Source organism: Triticum aestivum, chromosome 6D (assembly GCF_018294505.1).
Source record: "Triticum aestivum cultivar Chinese Spring chromosome 6D, IWGSC CS RefSeq v2.1, whole genome shotgun sequence".
Classification (NCBI taxonomy): Eukaryota; Viridiplantae; Streptophyta; class Magnoliopsida; order Poales; family Poaceae; genus Triticum; species Triticum aestivum.
Window position 1 is genome coordinate 6,973,163 of NC_057811.1, and position 15,960 is coordinate 6,989,122.

The window sequence follows — 15,960 nt, forward strand, 5'->3', positions numbered from 1 at the left end:
CCGGCGACTTTCAGATTCTAAACCGCCGGTCGTTGCACGGCCTGTCAGTTCCCGAGTTATAACCACTGGTATTATCGCTAGCTGCTCTCCGTCACTCACTGATATATACGTACTAGTATATCTAGTCTCCTATCAACACACACCACATGCTACATTATGAACGTCCAGTGACCACCCGCCGTCGTGCAGGCCATGGCATCCACGAAGCAGCCCACGAATCAGTCCAAGGAAGGACGACTTCGATCTTGACCGGCAAATATGACTCACGTCTGCCCACACACCTGCCATGGAAAAACGAGCACCTAATCCATCCACACGTCCGCAGCTCCACTCTACGTACGAACCCCCACCTTCTTAAGAGCACCACCAGACGTTGCACGAAGCAACCGATCATCACCACCACCACCACACCATAGCCACCACCATGGATCGCTCGCCTGCCAAGTTCGTCTTGCTCCTCATGGCAGCGGCAACCTGGAGCTGCTTCCTCGTCGCCGACGCAGGCAAGCTCCAGCCGAGCTGCATAGGGCGCGAGAGGGACGCCTTGCTGGCCTTCAAGCAAGGCATCCGTCACGACCACTACGACAACCACCTCGGGTCGTGGCAACAAGAGCGCCAAGATTGCTGCCAATGGGAAGGCATCACCTGCGACAACGTAACTGGCCATGTCGTCAAGCTTGACCTTGGCGGAAGATATGATTTGGTCGGCCAGATAAGTCCTTCCTTGCTTTCTCTAGAGCATCTCGAGTACCTCAATCTCAACTGGACGGGACTGTGTGGGCCTGATGGTGGTGTTCCAGAGTTCTTGGGTTCCTTAAAGAACTTGAGGCATCTTGATCTGTCCGGCATGCCTTTCTCCGGTATGGCGCCTCCTCAGCTTGGCAACCTGTCAAAGCTGGAATATCTTTACCTCTCCCACATGGATATGTACTCAACAGACATCTCATGGTTAACTCGTCTACCTCTGTTGGCGCATCTTGGTATGAGTTATATCAATCTCAGCTCAATAGCCGATTGGCCTCTTGTTGTCAATAAGATTCCATCTTTGGAGTTGCTTGGTCTTTCCGAGTGCTCGCTTTCAAGTGCAAACCAATCCCTAGCACACCTAAACCTCACAAATCTTCAATACCTTGATCTCTCAGATAACTACTTTGGTCATCCAATTGCATCCAGTTGGTTTTGGAACATAACAAGCATCAAGTACCTCGACCTTTCTGGTACCTCTCTCTATGGTCCGTTTCCTAATGAACTAGGAAATATGACGTCTCTCCAAGAACTTTATTTTGGCCCCTATTCTTCCGATGGTGACTCACCCACCACAACTGCTAACACGGCCACAATGACAGTAGACTTGAAAAATCTATGTGATTTGGAAGACCTATTGCTTGATGGAAGCCTCTCCTCTGGGAACATAACAGAGTTTATAGATAAACTGCCAAGATGTTCGTCCAACAGATTGCAGCGCTTGAGGTTGAGCCGCAACAATATGGTTGGAATTCTACCAAACAGATTGGGGAACTTAACCAACTTAGCTTTGTTGGACCTTTCTTACAATAACATTACTGGAGCTATACCGCTAGCCATAAGCAATCTTTCTTGTTTAGAAACACTTGATCTTTCTAACAACCTTCTTGCTGGAGCTATACCGCTAGGGTTGGGAAATTGCACTAGTTTGCAATATGTTTCTCTCACCAGTAACAGTCTCAATGGACCTATACAACCAGGGATACAAAACTGCAATAGATTACAGGACCTTTTGCTTTCTTACAATAGCATTACTGGAGCTATACCACCAATGTTGGTAAACTGCACCAGTTTAGAAACACTTGATCTTTCTAACAACCATCTTACTGGAGTTATGCCACCAGGACTGGGAAATTGCACTAGTTTGCAATATTTTTCTCTTTCGAACAACCATCTTACTGGAACTATATCACCAGGGACAGTGAGTTGCACTACATTAAATGACCTTGACCTTTCTTACAACAATCTTACTGGAGATATACCACCATGGCTGGGGAATTGCACTAATTTGCAGTCCCTTTCTCTTTCTAAAAACCTTCTCACTGGACATGTCCCATCTGAGATTGGTCTGCTCGGCAATTTGACTAGACTCGATCTTAGCAACAATAATCTAGATGGTGTGATAAGGGAGGAACACCTGGTTGCTCTAAAGAACTTAGAACACCTGGATCTATCACACAATTCTTTCTCAGGGCATCTGCCATCAGAGTTTGGAGCTACCGGATTATTAGAATTGACATTATCCTCCAATTACTTCAGTGGGCATATTCCTGAATATATTTGTATGTTCTGGAACCTAGTTGTCTTGGATTTATCAGACAACCTTTTCATGGGTGGACTTCCTCGATGTTCTCGAAAGCCTAACCTGGTTTTCCTGATTTTAAATCACAATAATTTTTCTGGCAAGTTCCCATCATCACTGAAGAACTACTCGAGTTTGGCATTCATGGATCTTTCAATGAATAGTTTCTATGGAACATTACCATCATGGATCGGAGATTTAGTATATTTGCGCTTTCTGCAGCTAAGTCACAATTTCTTGTGTGGAGATATTCCAGTGACTATCACAAATCTTAAACGTCTTCGTCAACTGAGTTTAGCAGGAAACAGTATATCTGGTGTTATTCCTTTTTCTTTGTCAAATTTAACAGCAATGACCCAGAAACATCCAAAGAAACCTGGGGTCGACATGTTTGTATGGTACACCAGCCGTGTGGGTAAATTTAGAGAAGTTTGGTCTATAGTGATGAAGCGTCAGGAACTTAAGTATGGTGCTAGAATTTTTGATGTGATCAGTATGGACCTGTCGCTCAACAATCTAACAGGTGAAATTCCAGATGGGATAACCTCTCTCAATGGACTATTGAATCTAAACTTATCATGGAACCAATTGAGTGGAAAAATTCCAGATAGGATTGGAGCTATGGAATCACTTGAATCGCTCGACCTCTCAAGGAACAACCTTTCTGGTGAAATCCCAACAAGCTTGACAGATTTGACTTATTTAAGCTCCTTGGACCTGTAATATAACAATCTCACATGAAGAATTCCACCGGGACGCCAACTTGACACCCTCTACTTGGAGAACCAGTCCATATACACGGGCAATGTTGGTCTGTGTGGCCCTCCTCTTGAAAGGAATTGCTCAGGAAACAATGCACCAGAGCATGACAATCAACAGAAAATCAAGAAGGTTTCTGAGCCTGTGTTGTTCTTTTACCTTGGACTTGGGTTTGGGTTTGTTGTTGGCCTCTGGGTCGTGTTTTGTACCCTACTGTTCAAAAAAGTGTGGAGACTTGCCTATTTCCGCCTCTTCGACAAGTTGTATGACAAGGCATATGTATTTCTGGTTGTTACCTGGGGCAGGATAAAACACAAGGAGACAAAAACTTGAGTGCGGTGCTCAATAAAATAATGCAAATCTGGTGATGTTTTTTCACCCTACTCCTCATGTTTATGAATAAATGAAGGTGCACATGTTAAACAATAGGCTTGTTCAATTGTTCACATGTCATGTACCAGGTTAGTTAGGATTGATCCTTATCCTCTGTAGAGTCTGTTGTATAGCTTGATGTGAGGATCAATCCTACTAACCACCTACCTCTGTAACTCTTAGATCTATTTAACATGCACGTGTCCCTGCCAAGAGGCATACACTTCCACGCATACAGTTTTACATAGTGTTAGAGCTGGCCTCGCAATCATCCATGATGAGCTCTTCAAGTTCCTTCCCCTCATCTCTGTTTGCTCACGTCGCAACAGAGAAGCTCACCAAGGGGAACCAGGTGTTGTGGCTGGCCTCTAGGTCGTGTTTTGCACCCTACTGTTCAAGAAAGTGTGAAGAGTTGCCTATTTCTGCCTCTTTGACAAGTGTTGATTAGCTCAAGAAGGGGAGAGAAGTCTGGAACATTGAGGATTGACCTTATCCTTCCATCCCTCCACGGGAGTAGTATATACAAGGTGAGTTTTACATTTTCGTCCTTCTATTCTTGTTCATGTCACTAGGAGGTCCTCTCAACACTCCCCCTCAAGATGGGGCAAATATGTCTATGAGCCCCATCTTGTTACATAATTTCATATAATTTACAACACTAATACCTTTGGTTAATACATCAGCAAGCTGATCACCTGAGTTGACAAAGCTAACTTGAAGAGTTCCCTCATCTAGCTTCTCTTTGATGAAATGCCTATCTATTTCAATATGTTTCGTCCTATCATGCTGGATTGGATTATTTACTATATTTATTGTGGCTTGATTATCACAGTAGATCCGAAGAGGGCCCCCTTTGTACAATTGTAGTTCAGTAAGTAGTAAGCGTAGCCATATTAATTCACATATTCCAGAGACCATGGACCGTAACTCTGCTTCAGCAGTAGACCTGGCCACTACACTTTGTTTTTTGCTCCTCCAGCTAACCAAATTTCCTCCAACAAAGATGCAGTAGCCAGAAGTGGACCTTCTATCATCTAGACACCCAGCCCAGTCAGCATCTGTGTAACACTCTATACTGAGATGTCCAGAATTTGAGAATAGAATTCCTTTCCCAGGGCATCCCTTTAGGTATCTCAAGATTCTATATGCAGCATTTAAATGTGTAGACCTTGGGTCATGCATATATCTGCTCACAATACTCACGGCATATGCAATATCTGGCCTAGTATGGGACAAATAGATTAGTCTCCCTACCAGCCGTTGATACTGACCTTTATCAACAGGATCACCCATATCTGCCTTAATTCGATGGTTTGCCTCAATTGGTGTAGAGGCAGGTTTACAGTCTAGCATTCCAGTCTCAACAAGTAAATCAAGAACATATTTCCGCTGTGAGAGATATATACCTTGTGATGAATATGCAACTTCAATTCCTAGAAAATAATTTAGATGCCCAAGATCTTTTCCTTCAAATGCTTTTGCTAGCATTTTTTTCAACCTTCTTATCCCCTCATCATCATTACCTGTAATAACAATGTCATCAACATAAACCATAAGAATTGTAAGTTTGCCATGATTACTCCTGAAAAACAGTGTATGATCAGCATTGCTTTGCTGATAGCCAATTGCGCGGATCTCCTTGCAAAACTTCCCAAACCAGGCCCTTGGTGATTGCTTGAGTCCATATAATGATTTTTTTAGTCTGCACACCTTACCCTCCGTCTCCTTACTATTAAACCCCTGTGGGATTTCCATATATACTTCCTCTTGCAAGTCACCATGTAGAAAAGCATTCTTAACATCCATCTGAAAAAGATTCCACTTATAATTCGCTGCTACTGAGATCAAGGTTCTAATAGTATTCATCTTAGCCACTGGGGCAAAAGTCTCATCGTAATCCACTCCGTATGTTTGACTATACCCTTTTGCCACTAGTCTGGCTTTATATCTCTCTATTTTGCCCTCAGGTGTTTGCTTTATGGTGAACACCCACTTACAACCCACAACTTTCTTACCTGCAGGAAGTATAGAGAGTTCCCAAGTATTATTCTTATCGAGTGCAGTCATTTCTTCAACCATTGCTGCTCTCCACCTTGGGTCCCTTACTGCCTCCTGCCAGTCATGTGGTAGTGGTGCCATCGAATCTAGAGCAGCTATAAATGAATTGTATTGAGGGCCCACAGAGGAATATGAAACATAATTGGAGACATTGTAGGGTGACATTCTTGATGGCAATTTCCCAGCAGTTAATCGAGGTTGTTTTCGGTGGGCAATGGGTATATCTAGATCATCCAATGTAAGAGCATTATCATCACACGACGGAGTTACCTGTGGAGCCTGAGATGGTAATGGTGGGTCTGGTGTTGAGTCATTCGCATCAGGCTGCTCCACTCTGGATGGTGTTCTTTCTGGTTCATAGGCTTCATGGTGAGGCTCCAAAGAAGTTACTACCCCCCCTGCATTTGTTTCTCTTTTGATTGCCGCCTTCTTGTATACACTTGGCATTCCCTTTCTTCGTTTGGTTTTCGCCATTGTTGTACCTCATTTGGTGTATCTTGTTCCCTTCCTTCAGCAGGTATCACTCCAATAATCATCTTTTGTGATGTAGCATCGATGTTCTCCACTTCTTTATCTCCCCCTGTCTCATAGTCTGCATCTAAGAGGTCATCAGTAAATGAATCGGGAAATACATCAGATAAGTCGACTGATCCCCCATAAAATGGTTCATGTTCACGAAACACCACATCCATACTCACAAACATTCTCTTCTCGGATGGGCACCAACATTTATAGCCCTTCTGTTTACCAGAATACCCCACAAATATACACTTTACTGCTCTTGGATCTAGCTTCCCATCCGAAGGCCTATAGTCCTTTACAAAACATGTACACCCGAACACCTTTGGTGGAACTACATATGTAGTTCTCCCAGTGAGACACTCTATTGGTGTCTTGTAGCCAAGACCCGAGAAGGCATCCTATTCATCAAATAAGCTGCAGTCATCACTGCTTCACTCCACAAGTACTTTGGAACATTCTTGGCAAACATTATGCACCTTGCAATTTCTAAAATATGCCTGTTCTTCCTTTCTGCCAAACCATTCTGTTCTGAAGTACCTAGGCAAGTAGTTTGATGGATAATTCCAAAGTTTGACAAATATTCATCAAAGTCCCCATTCACATATTCTGTGCCATTATCAGTTCGTAACACTTTCACACAAGCACTATATTGAGTCCTAATCAGATTATGGAAATCTCTAAAGCATTCAAATGTTTCACTTTTATGGCGTAACACATAAACCCAGGTAGCTCTAGTGCAGCAGTCAATGAAAGTGACAAAGTAGCGATAACCATTAATAGATGTCACTTTGCTAGGGCCCCACACATCTGAATGTATAGTTTGCAAAGGCGCATCACTTCTATTATCAGATGATAAATAAGAGCTCCTAACTTGCTTTCCATACTGACAGGCATCACACATTAGTTGTTCTTTACTAATTTTACAATAGAGATTAGGGTAAATCTGACCCAAAATAGCAAAAGAAAGATGTCCCAACCGACGATGTTGAAGTAGGAATTCTTCTAGTGACGAGGGAGACACTGTAGCAGCCACTGCAGGAAATATATTACTATCCAAGTAATATAACCCATCACGCATGCTCCCTATCCCAATCTCTTTTCCAGTTCCAAGTTCCTGAAAAATACACCAAGTGGGGAAGAATATTGCAGCACAATTTAGCTCTCTAGTGATGCAGCTTATAGATAGAAGATTAATCGGGAATGCTGGAACATGTAAAACTGAAGATAATGACATATTTGGGCTGCATTTGACAATTCCAGACCCAACAATGGCTTGGGTTGAACCATCAGCCAATTTCACATTTTCCTTTTTAAAAACAGGAATATAGTTGGACAACTCCCTAATAGAACCAATCATATGTCTCGAAGCCCCTGAGTCAATTAACCATTGTGCACCAGCTGCAAGATAATCAGTACACATTACAGTATGAGAATTATTACCAGAAAAATTTGCTGATGAAGCGGATGATGCATGTGACTCCTGAGGCTGTTCAACACCAAGATTTAGGTTCTTGAATTGACGCCACTTCTCTAGCTCATCGGGGGTTATCTCAACGCTCAATTTTCGAGACACTTCCTCGGCAACTGAAGTGTTTGCTCTTCCGGGAAACAACATGCCTCTCCCACGGCCACCACATGCATCAAATAATCTGCCTCTGGCTCTACCTCGCCAGTCCTGGCCTCTACCACGACCTCCTCCCATCAATTTAGGGCAGCCTGCCACAAGATGTCCTGGTGATCCACATTCAAAACATTTTCTTTCACCGTTACCTGCTCCTATTCTTTGGTATCTTCCACCTCCTGCAGCCAAGAAAGCTGAGCGCCTTTGCGTTACTCCCTGTGAAGCCGATCCTGCTGCCTCCAACCTTAGCCGAGTTTCTTCACTCGCTATTGCAGAAATTGCTTGCTCAAGACTTGGTAGCTTCCCACTCCATATAGAGCTGCTCTCCTATTTTCAAACCTAGGATGGAGGCCATTTAGGAAGTCTCTAACACGTCTCGTCTCAGTCCACTTACTATGCTTCTCAATACATTTCCCACACTCCATTTCAACTGGATCATAGTAGTCCAGGTCACTCCACAACCTTTTAAGTTCAGACACATATTCCACCACTGTTCTCTCACCTTGGCTCAGCTCCTGCAACTCCTTTTGAATTTTGCATGCTAACATCTCATTTCCCACTCCTGAATATGTGCCTTTCAGGAGCCTCCAAATCTCTGAAGCATCTTTGATTCTCTCAACCTGCTTTGCAATCTGAGAAGACATCGAACTTAGAAGCCATGCCCTGACCAAAGCATTGGTTGCTCTCCATTTTTGGCCTTCTTTTGAACCTTCTTCCTCAGGTTTCTCTACTGTCCCAAGGATGTATCCTTCCAATTTCCTTGAAACCAGGATGGTTTCAGCATGCTCAGCCCAGCTTACATAGTTCTCAGGACCCTCTAACTTCACATGTGGCATCTGTAAGGGATGTATCTCCTCCTTTATTTCAGCCTCTGATCTGGAGCTGCTAGCTTGCTTGCTGATTGCATCAAACAGAGCCCTGTATTTCTCATCCATCGCTCGCAATACAGCCGCAAGCTCACCGGAAGTAACTGCTGGGGCATCACTGATTTCAGCCATCTCCTCTACACGCTGCACTTCTACTTCTCAGATTCAAGCCTCTGCACGCCGCACTAGCTAGCCGTCGGCTCCTTTCTCCTCCCTAATCACACCACCAGCCTGGGCAACCTCCACACGCAACCACACAAACAGCCAACTCACCCGTGGTAAATCAGACCACTGCTCCTCGCCGCCTTGTTCCTCCCAGCACCTCCTTCACCGCTGCAGCACTCTGCTCAGTTCCGCCACTGCACTGAGTCGCCTCATGGGCCCAGGTCGCTCTCCTTCACAACGCCGTTGACCACCAGCACCACCACCAACTTCCGCCGCCTCCGAACCCACTCAACGCCGTTCCACGGCCGCCGCTGCCTCGCCGGAGACGGGTGGCTCTGATGCCATGTTGATTAGCTCAAGAAGGGGAGAGAAGTCTGGAACATTGAGGATTGACCTTATCCTTCCATCCCTCCACGGGAGTAGTATATACAAGGTGAGTTTTACATTTTCGTCCCTCTATTCTTGTTCATGTCACTAGTAGGTCCTCTCAACAACAAGTCGTATGAAAAAACATGTTTTGTGGTTGTTACTTGGGGCAGGATAAACTGCAAGGCGACAACAACTTAAGTGCGTCACCAAATAACTAATTCAAATCTGGTGATGTTTTTTCACACTACTACTATCGTCTGAAATAAATAAAGGTGCCAAAGCATTTAGGAGCTTGCGCTAGAATGTGTTCTTTTCTCTCCAGTAGGCTTGTAATAAGAGCTTTGTTCTAATGCATGTAACGGTTATACTGGATTGTACTTGTGAGTCATGATGAACTTGGATGGTTTAGTTTTTCCAGCACTCACTCCCTCTGTGTTGATGGTTCTTAATCTGTAAACGAATGTTTTGTGAGCCATGCTATACTGTTAAGCTTTCAGTGAGGGTTGGCCGTAAGGAACTAAAAGCCATCAAGCACAACAAAATGAACTAACAATGCGACGGATTATCCATCTCTATAGATGTAAGAATCATCACATTAGGACTGAGCCAAGTTTCATATGGCTGCAAGATTGAACATCAAGCACTTCTTGAGGAGGACAACACTAGCAGGATACAATACGAGGGCACACGTGCAACCAGAGTTTGATATGAAGTGTGGGCATTCGGTTTTTGTATTTCGTTCTTTTTGAAGATTCGGTTAGACAAGATGACAGCTGAAATTTGTAGCTAAAGCCGTGAAACCAGAGGTTTGGTATATAAATTTACCACTGAGGCACTGAGTTAAAAGAACGTCCTTCTAGTAGACTAGTATAGTCAGTACATATACTAAAGCGGGAAGGCTTTGGTTTTTCTCCTCTCTCTACTTTTATTTTTGTTTTTACTGTTCAATTTTACGTGGCCACAGTGAATAGTGTCCTGCATGTGAGAAGCGACCGTGCATGAACAATACCCCCGTGTGAACTGTGTTTTCTTAGAAAACATACACATACTGTAAAAAAATTGGGACTTTTCTACACAACATTTCTCTTCACCGTCATGCCAATGCAGAGCTACCTCGATCATCTTTCGATCATTTCCGGTGATGGTTCTGCCGAGGCACAAAACTGTAGACCGACAGAGTATGTTTGCATGAACAGTAACCTCGTGGGAAAAATAAGTTCTTGCGATTACTCTCCTTTTTTACACCATGACATTAGTGAACAGTACACCAACAATTACCACAACAACAAAAAACAATATCCGAATAAACCCAAAACTGCTAACCGAAACAATAGCCCAAATAAATGAAAACAATAAAATAGTATAACGAGTGAAACGGAACAACACCAGAACAAACCGAAAACATTAACCCACCCGGCCCATAAGCCAAAACAGTTACCGAATTGTAAACTAGAGCAATACACCCAAATAAACCGGAACAACAAAAAAGGAAAAACAGAACTATGCATTAACATGAACAGTAATCCGGAAGAAATACAAAAAAACAATTGACACTCCTCCATCGACCCAGAACAGTAAAACCAGCGACACAGAACAATACCTGAATAAATCGGAAACATTAACCTATCCGAACCATAAACCGAAATAGTACCTGAATTGTAACCTAAAACAATACACCGAGTAAACCAAAATAACAAAAATAGTAAATTAGCACTATGCATGCACGTGAACAATAATCCTGACAAAATTCAAAAAAGTTCTAAAAAATTACTGAGACTCCTTCTCCCTCGATGCGTTCACCTACGCAAGGAGAATAGCCAATGTTGTTGCAGTCGTCTACCTCGCTTTTTCCTCCTTGTGCCCAACCAGATCGAGGCTTCAACTACAATGCGGTCACTGAAATCATTTCTACGACGTGCTCCATCATGCCAGTCTATAAGCAGCCAACGAGAAGAGGCAATATGAAAATAAAAATTGTCACTTGACGAAACTCTTCACTTCAGTCCCTATTCTATTTCTTTGACCGATTCAAAAAGAAAGAGAAAAATACAAGACAGTGGATGATCCGTGGAGAGAAATGTTTGCTCAACAAACTATTGTAGAAATAGGTATTCATCAGTCGCCAAAATTTCCCGAAGTAAGGATATACCACTTATCCTATATCGTAGTTTGAAAAGCACATTGTGTTGAGTGTCCTATTATCATATTAGCCATTCACATACACTGCGTTAAAATAAGCTCTCCGGCAATTAAATATTCAATTTTACACCATGACAGTTTTGGGGTTTAAACTACTTACAAAATTTTAAATTCGATTTTTATTAAATAAATCCATGCTTGAGGGAGAATAAAAGAGTGTCGAGTACGAACTAGATAAGAAATGTAGGTGAAAAAGATGCACAAACTAGACAAGAATATTTACCTACTATAGGGTTTACATATGAGAATGAATCCAAATACATTTTTTACTTATAAAATGGGGAAAATGTTCTTATGAAAAAATAATAATAGGCCAACTGTTTTACTTAATTTGTTAAATCATTTAATGTTTGTTACGTGCCTACACAGATCATGGGGTAAAGATAAAATTCGTGCTCTCCTTTTCATTTTGTTTTCTTGCTTATTTCAGCAAAAAACAGACGGAAGCAATCACGGGTGTGGCATGCACCGCGCTTCTTCGGCACTAATATATATTATGCTTTCAGTGATGCCTGTTCATACATTTCCCAAAGCTTATCAACTACTCCCTCCGTAAACTAATATAAGAGTGTTTAGAATACTAAAGTAGTGATCTAAACGCTCTTATATTAGTTTACAGAGGGAGTACTTACTGAACCAGCACAAGCACATTCTTCATTATCTAACCATAGTCATCAATGTCGAGTAGACAGAGTGGCTGAAAATAAATGATTCTTTTTTCTGTTGTATTAAAATGGACTTGCACATCACTAACTGAAATTGATTCTTGCAATGGCGATTGCTGAAAAAAGAACATAATTTTCCAATTCCTACATGTAGCAAGCAGTGGAACCACTCAACATATAAAAGGGAGTCTTCTCTTCTAAAACCTTCTAGATTTAAAGTTACCATTGTATTTCAACTACTTTTCATGGCAAATTTTATTAATAGACCATGGCAATTTTTAGTAATTAAACATGGCAATTTAATTCATTGATCATGGCAATTTTTAGTAATTCATCATGGCAAATTTAGTTTATAGATCATGGCAATTTTAATATTTCGACCATGGCAATTCTAGTATTTTCAACATGGAAATTATTTTTTTATTAACCATGGCAAATTTTAGTTCATATATCATGGGAAATTTAAATAATTCACCATGGCAATTTTAATTTCTGGTTCATGGCAAATTTGAGTCATTGACCATGCATTTGAAAAGTACTTGACGACATATTTCTTTTTAGTTATGAGCCATGTCAAAAATATTTCATGAATCATGGAATATTTCAGTAATTCACCATGGCAAGTTTAGTTTCTTAATTCCCTTTTTTTATAACATGTCAAAAATATTTTAAACGTAGAAGGAAAAGTAGTTGAAACACATCATGGCAACTTCAGTGTAAACACCATGGCAATTTATGTGCAATAGACATGGCAACTTTTAACCAAAAAAAGTCGTCGACACATAAAGATATGGGTTCTCGTCGTAATGGATTTAATGGTGAAAACGGTTTTTCAATTGGATTTTTTATTTAAGGGATAAAACATTTTAAAAACTCAAAACCTAATAGATTCCCGCTGACATCGGCAGTTCCATCACTTGTGCATGCATGCGGTGATGTGGCACGATGTGTGCTGATATGGCGTTCGGTCCAAGCCCCTTCCCACCACATGTGTGGTGAATATCGATGTCCTTCTTTTAAAATGTATATGAACATGTTTCTTCTATCCATGTCAATTTTTTCTCTCAAGTGATGAACATACGTTCGATGTAGGAACAATTCATTGCACAATAGGTAAACATCTCTTTTGATATACACGAATAAATCTCAGTAGTCATCTCTTGTGAGAGATACGCGAATAAATCTCAGCAGGTATGGCCGTTTATTTGGAAATACATGAATATCATTAATAGATACTACTATCCACAAATAGTCTGAGCATATGGCACAAAAAAATATGTGAACTCTGTGAGAGTCTCTCTCATTAGTAGTATAAAAATATAAATGAGAAAAATCTATACCTGATATGTAATTTATTATATTGATACAATATTTTTTGTTTTACAATAAAACATTTTTCTATTATTTCTATAATAAAAATAAAATTCCTTTTTCGAAGTCCTCCAAAGTACTTGTTTTCAAATTTTCTCTGAGTTTTTGTTTGTTACAAAATTTACTATTCATTGTGGGTGTAAATGAGCCAGGGCACCAAAACACCTCACGTAGAGTAGTATAAGGTTGCGCCGACTGTCTGCAATTGTTAACTTTAGACATATAGTGTATGTATGAGGCGCCATCGGCAATGGTGTGGCATAAATAAGTGTCAATATATTTGGTGCAACATCTCTAAGACACGGCAATCAAATTGGCGTGACTCTTTCGGGCCAGAGATACAATAACTTTTGAGAAGGCAAATGAAGTGCTTCAGTTAAAATGAAGGTCATTTAGTATAAAAAAATACACTGTTTTCATCTGGTAATAATAAAAATGTGTCTGCAAAGCAAAGGGAAAAAACGAAGGCACGGAAAATATGAGATCTTTACAGTATATAGTGATCTAAACCATCTTACGCTTTCTTTAATTTGGTCATAGGATAGGATTATCACATCATATGAATTTTTCCATTGATTCTAGGCTCATGTTCATTTTCATTTGAAATGTGGATGATAGGAACCAATCCTATGTAGGCATAGGAATCCATTCATATGAACCTAAGGGTTTTAAAAGAAAAATTCCTACAAGAGTCCTATCCTATATAATTCCTTTGAAATTCCTCCAAACCAAAAGAGCCTTATATTTCTTCACAGAGCAAGCACAACTTACGCGCCTATGCGAGCCGATGCGGTGATGGCCGACGGAGGGATGCATGGCGGGGGAGACACGGTGCATTAAAGCACGGCTAACGTTATAATCAATAACGGGGTGCACGGGGCATGTCATGTGCATGCTCCTGACCCCATCATCGCGCCATGTCGTGCATTGCATTGCATGGACCAGCTGATTAATCAGTTGATCAGCGCACAGTGAAAATTATGCCGGGCACTGTGCATGTGTGTCCGCGTGTGTAACGTAGCGTAGCGTGTGTGCGCTGCATGGGTGGGCCGGCGTCGTCGTGATTTGTTAGTTTGTGCCGTCTTTTTTCTTTTGAGGTGATGCGCCCTTGTCTCTCCTGCTTTTGCTTTGTGCACAGGACGTACATATGTCTCCTGTCGGGTCGGCTTGGGTCCATACTATATCCCTGGTCCTATACACATACGGTGCACCATGAAGTGTCGGATCCAAGATAGGTATGCCATTCAGTTCAGGCAACCGAGCTTGCTGTCCTTCGTGTTGCTGGCCAGCAAGCGCTTGCTTAGCTGCAAGGTTGGGACTCAGCCACTCGGGGTGGGGCGTGCATGGCAAGCTGATGCGGATGCATGTGTTCATCACTTGGATGCGTCACTGCTGACACGTAGCGCCCGGCTTCAGTTGCTGAGAGGGACGCTACCAGTATGTGATTCCGGATCGATCTTGCATGCCTGACTCACGAACGTGCCAGGCTAGAAAAGCACAAAGCAGTAGAGTATAGTAATTTGCACTATCAAAACGTTATATATTTAGGAACAGAGCGAGTAGTACTCTATTAGTCAGCACTACGTACGTCGTAGGAGCTACAAGCCTACATGGAACAGCAGTCCTGTAAGCATGAATGGGGACTCGAGGACCTACCTACATGTTCGTCCTGTGCGCGGTTAACTAGCCAGAGCAACCCCAGTCGATCCCTGGCCTCATGAGACTTGCATTGTACAGTACCACTCCCTCCGTTTCTTTTTAGTCCGCATATAAGATTTGATCAAAGTCAAGCTTTGTAGAGTTTGACTAACATTATATTTAAAAATATAAACATTCACAATATGAAATCAATGTTATCATGTGCACCATGAAACACATTTTCATACTATATAATTTTAGTAATGTAGATGTTCATATTTTTTAATATAAATTTAATCAAATTTTGTGTAGTTTGACTTTGATCAAATCTTATATGCAGAGTAAAAAAACGGAGGGAGTACTAATTTGTACTATAGCTGGATCTCACGGGCGTCTGTCTTTACATGCATTTGAGACGACGAGTCTTGAGACACGTGCCTGATCGATGAAACTGTTTCTTGTCCAGCAGTCCTACTCGCACTGGCATGGCCCGGCGACTTCACCAACCAGCACGTACTGAACGATCCATGTCAACTAGACGTGTCGGGGCCGTCCAAGAAAAGAAATAATCTGGTGCGGTGGGCCGGGCGGGCCCATAGCCGATATTCCCACAGTAAGCCACTCCACGTATAGAATCGCTCCTCTGCTCAGCTTCTCGCCATGGGAACGGACGATGGACATGGACCGGGGCTGGCACGGGGAATCAAAGCGGCTGGCATCAAATGTCTTGGAACGTTGCCTCGCCGTGACTCATCATGCATGGGGTGCACGGACATGCATGCGACGCCACCACGGAAATGCATGCCCAATGTCCGGCTCCTGCCTGCCCACCATGGCTCAGCGCCATGCACACGGCAGGCCATCCGCTGCAAGTTCATTACGTTTACATGCATACATTCCACGCATGGATGCATAATTGGACATGCATGGGTGCCCCGTAGGGGGGGTTGTGTCATCGTCCTTCCCGGCTCCACTCGGCTCCATATCTGCATATAACCCTCCCCCGTTGGGTCATCTTGGGTCCATATG

General features: G+C 42.3%; 1 protein-coding gene and 1 long non-coding RNA gene across 2 annotated transcripts; one reads left to right on the forward strand and one right to left on the reverse strand.

Moving 5' to 3' along the window:
* The first annotated feature begins 305 nt into the window (after positions 1 to 305).
* On the forward strand, positions 306 to 3,690 carry LOC123142962 (LRR receptor-like serine/threonine-protein kinase RGI5). The gene has a single exon (XM_044561682.1). It carries the CDS (start codon positions 425 to 427, stop codon positions 3,047 to 3,049), a length of 2,625 nt encoding a protein of 874 aa, XP_044417617.1. The 5' UTR covers positions 306 to 424; the 3' UTR covers positions 3,050 to 3,690.
* Positions 3,691 to 6,856: 3,166 nt separating this feature from the next.
* On the reverse strand, positions 6,857 to 7,566 carry LOC123142963 (uncharacterized). Its single transcript, XR_006470654.1, has 2 exons — positions 7,478 to 7,566; positions 6,857 to 7,151 (listed from the first exon to the last, which is right to left on the reverse strand). It is a non-coding gene; the product is annotated as an uncharacterized lncRNA (long non-coding RNA).
* Positions 7,567 to 15,960: the final 8,394 nt, after the last annotated feature.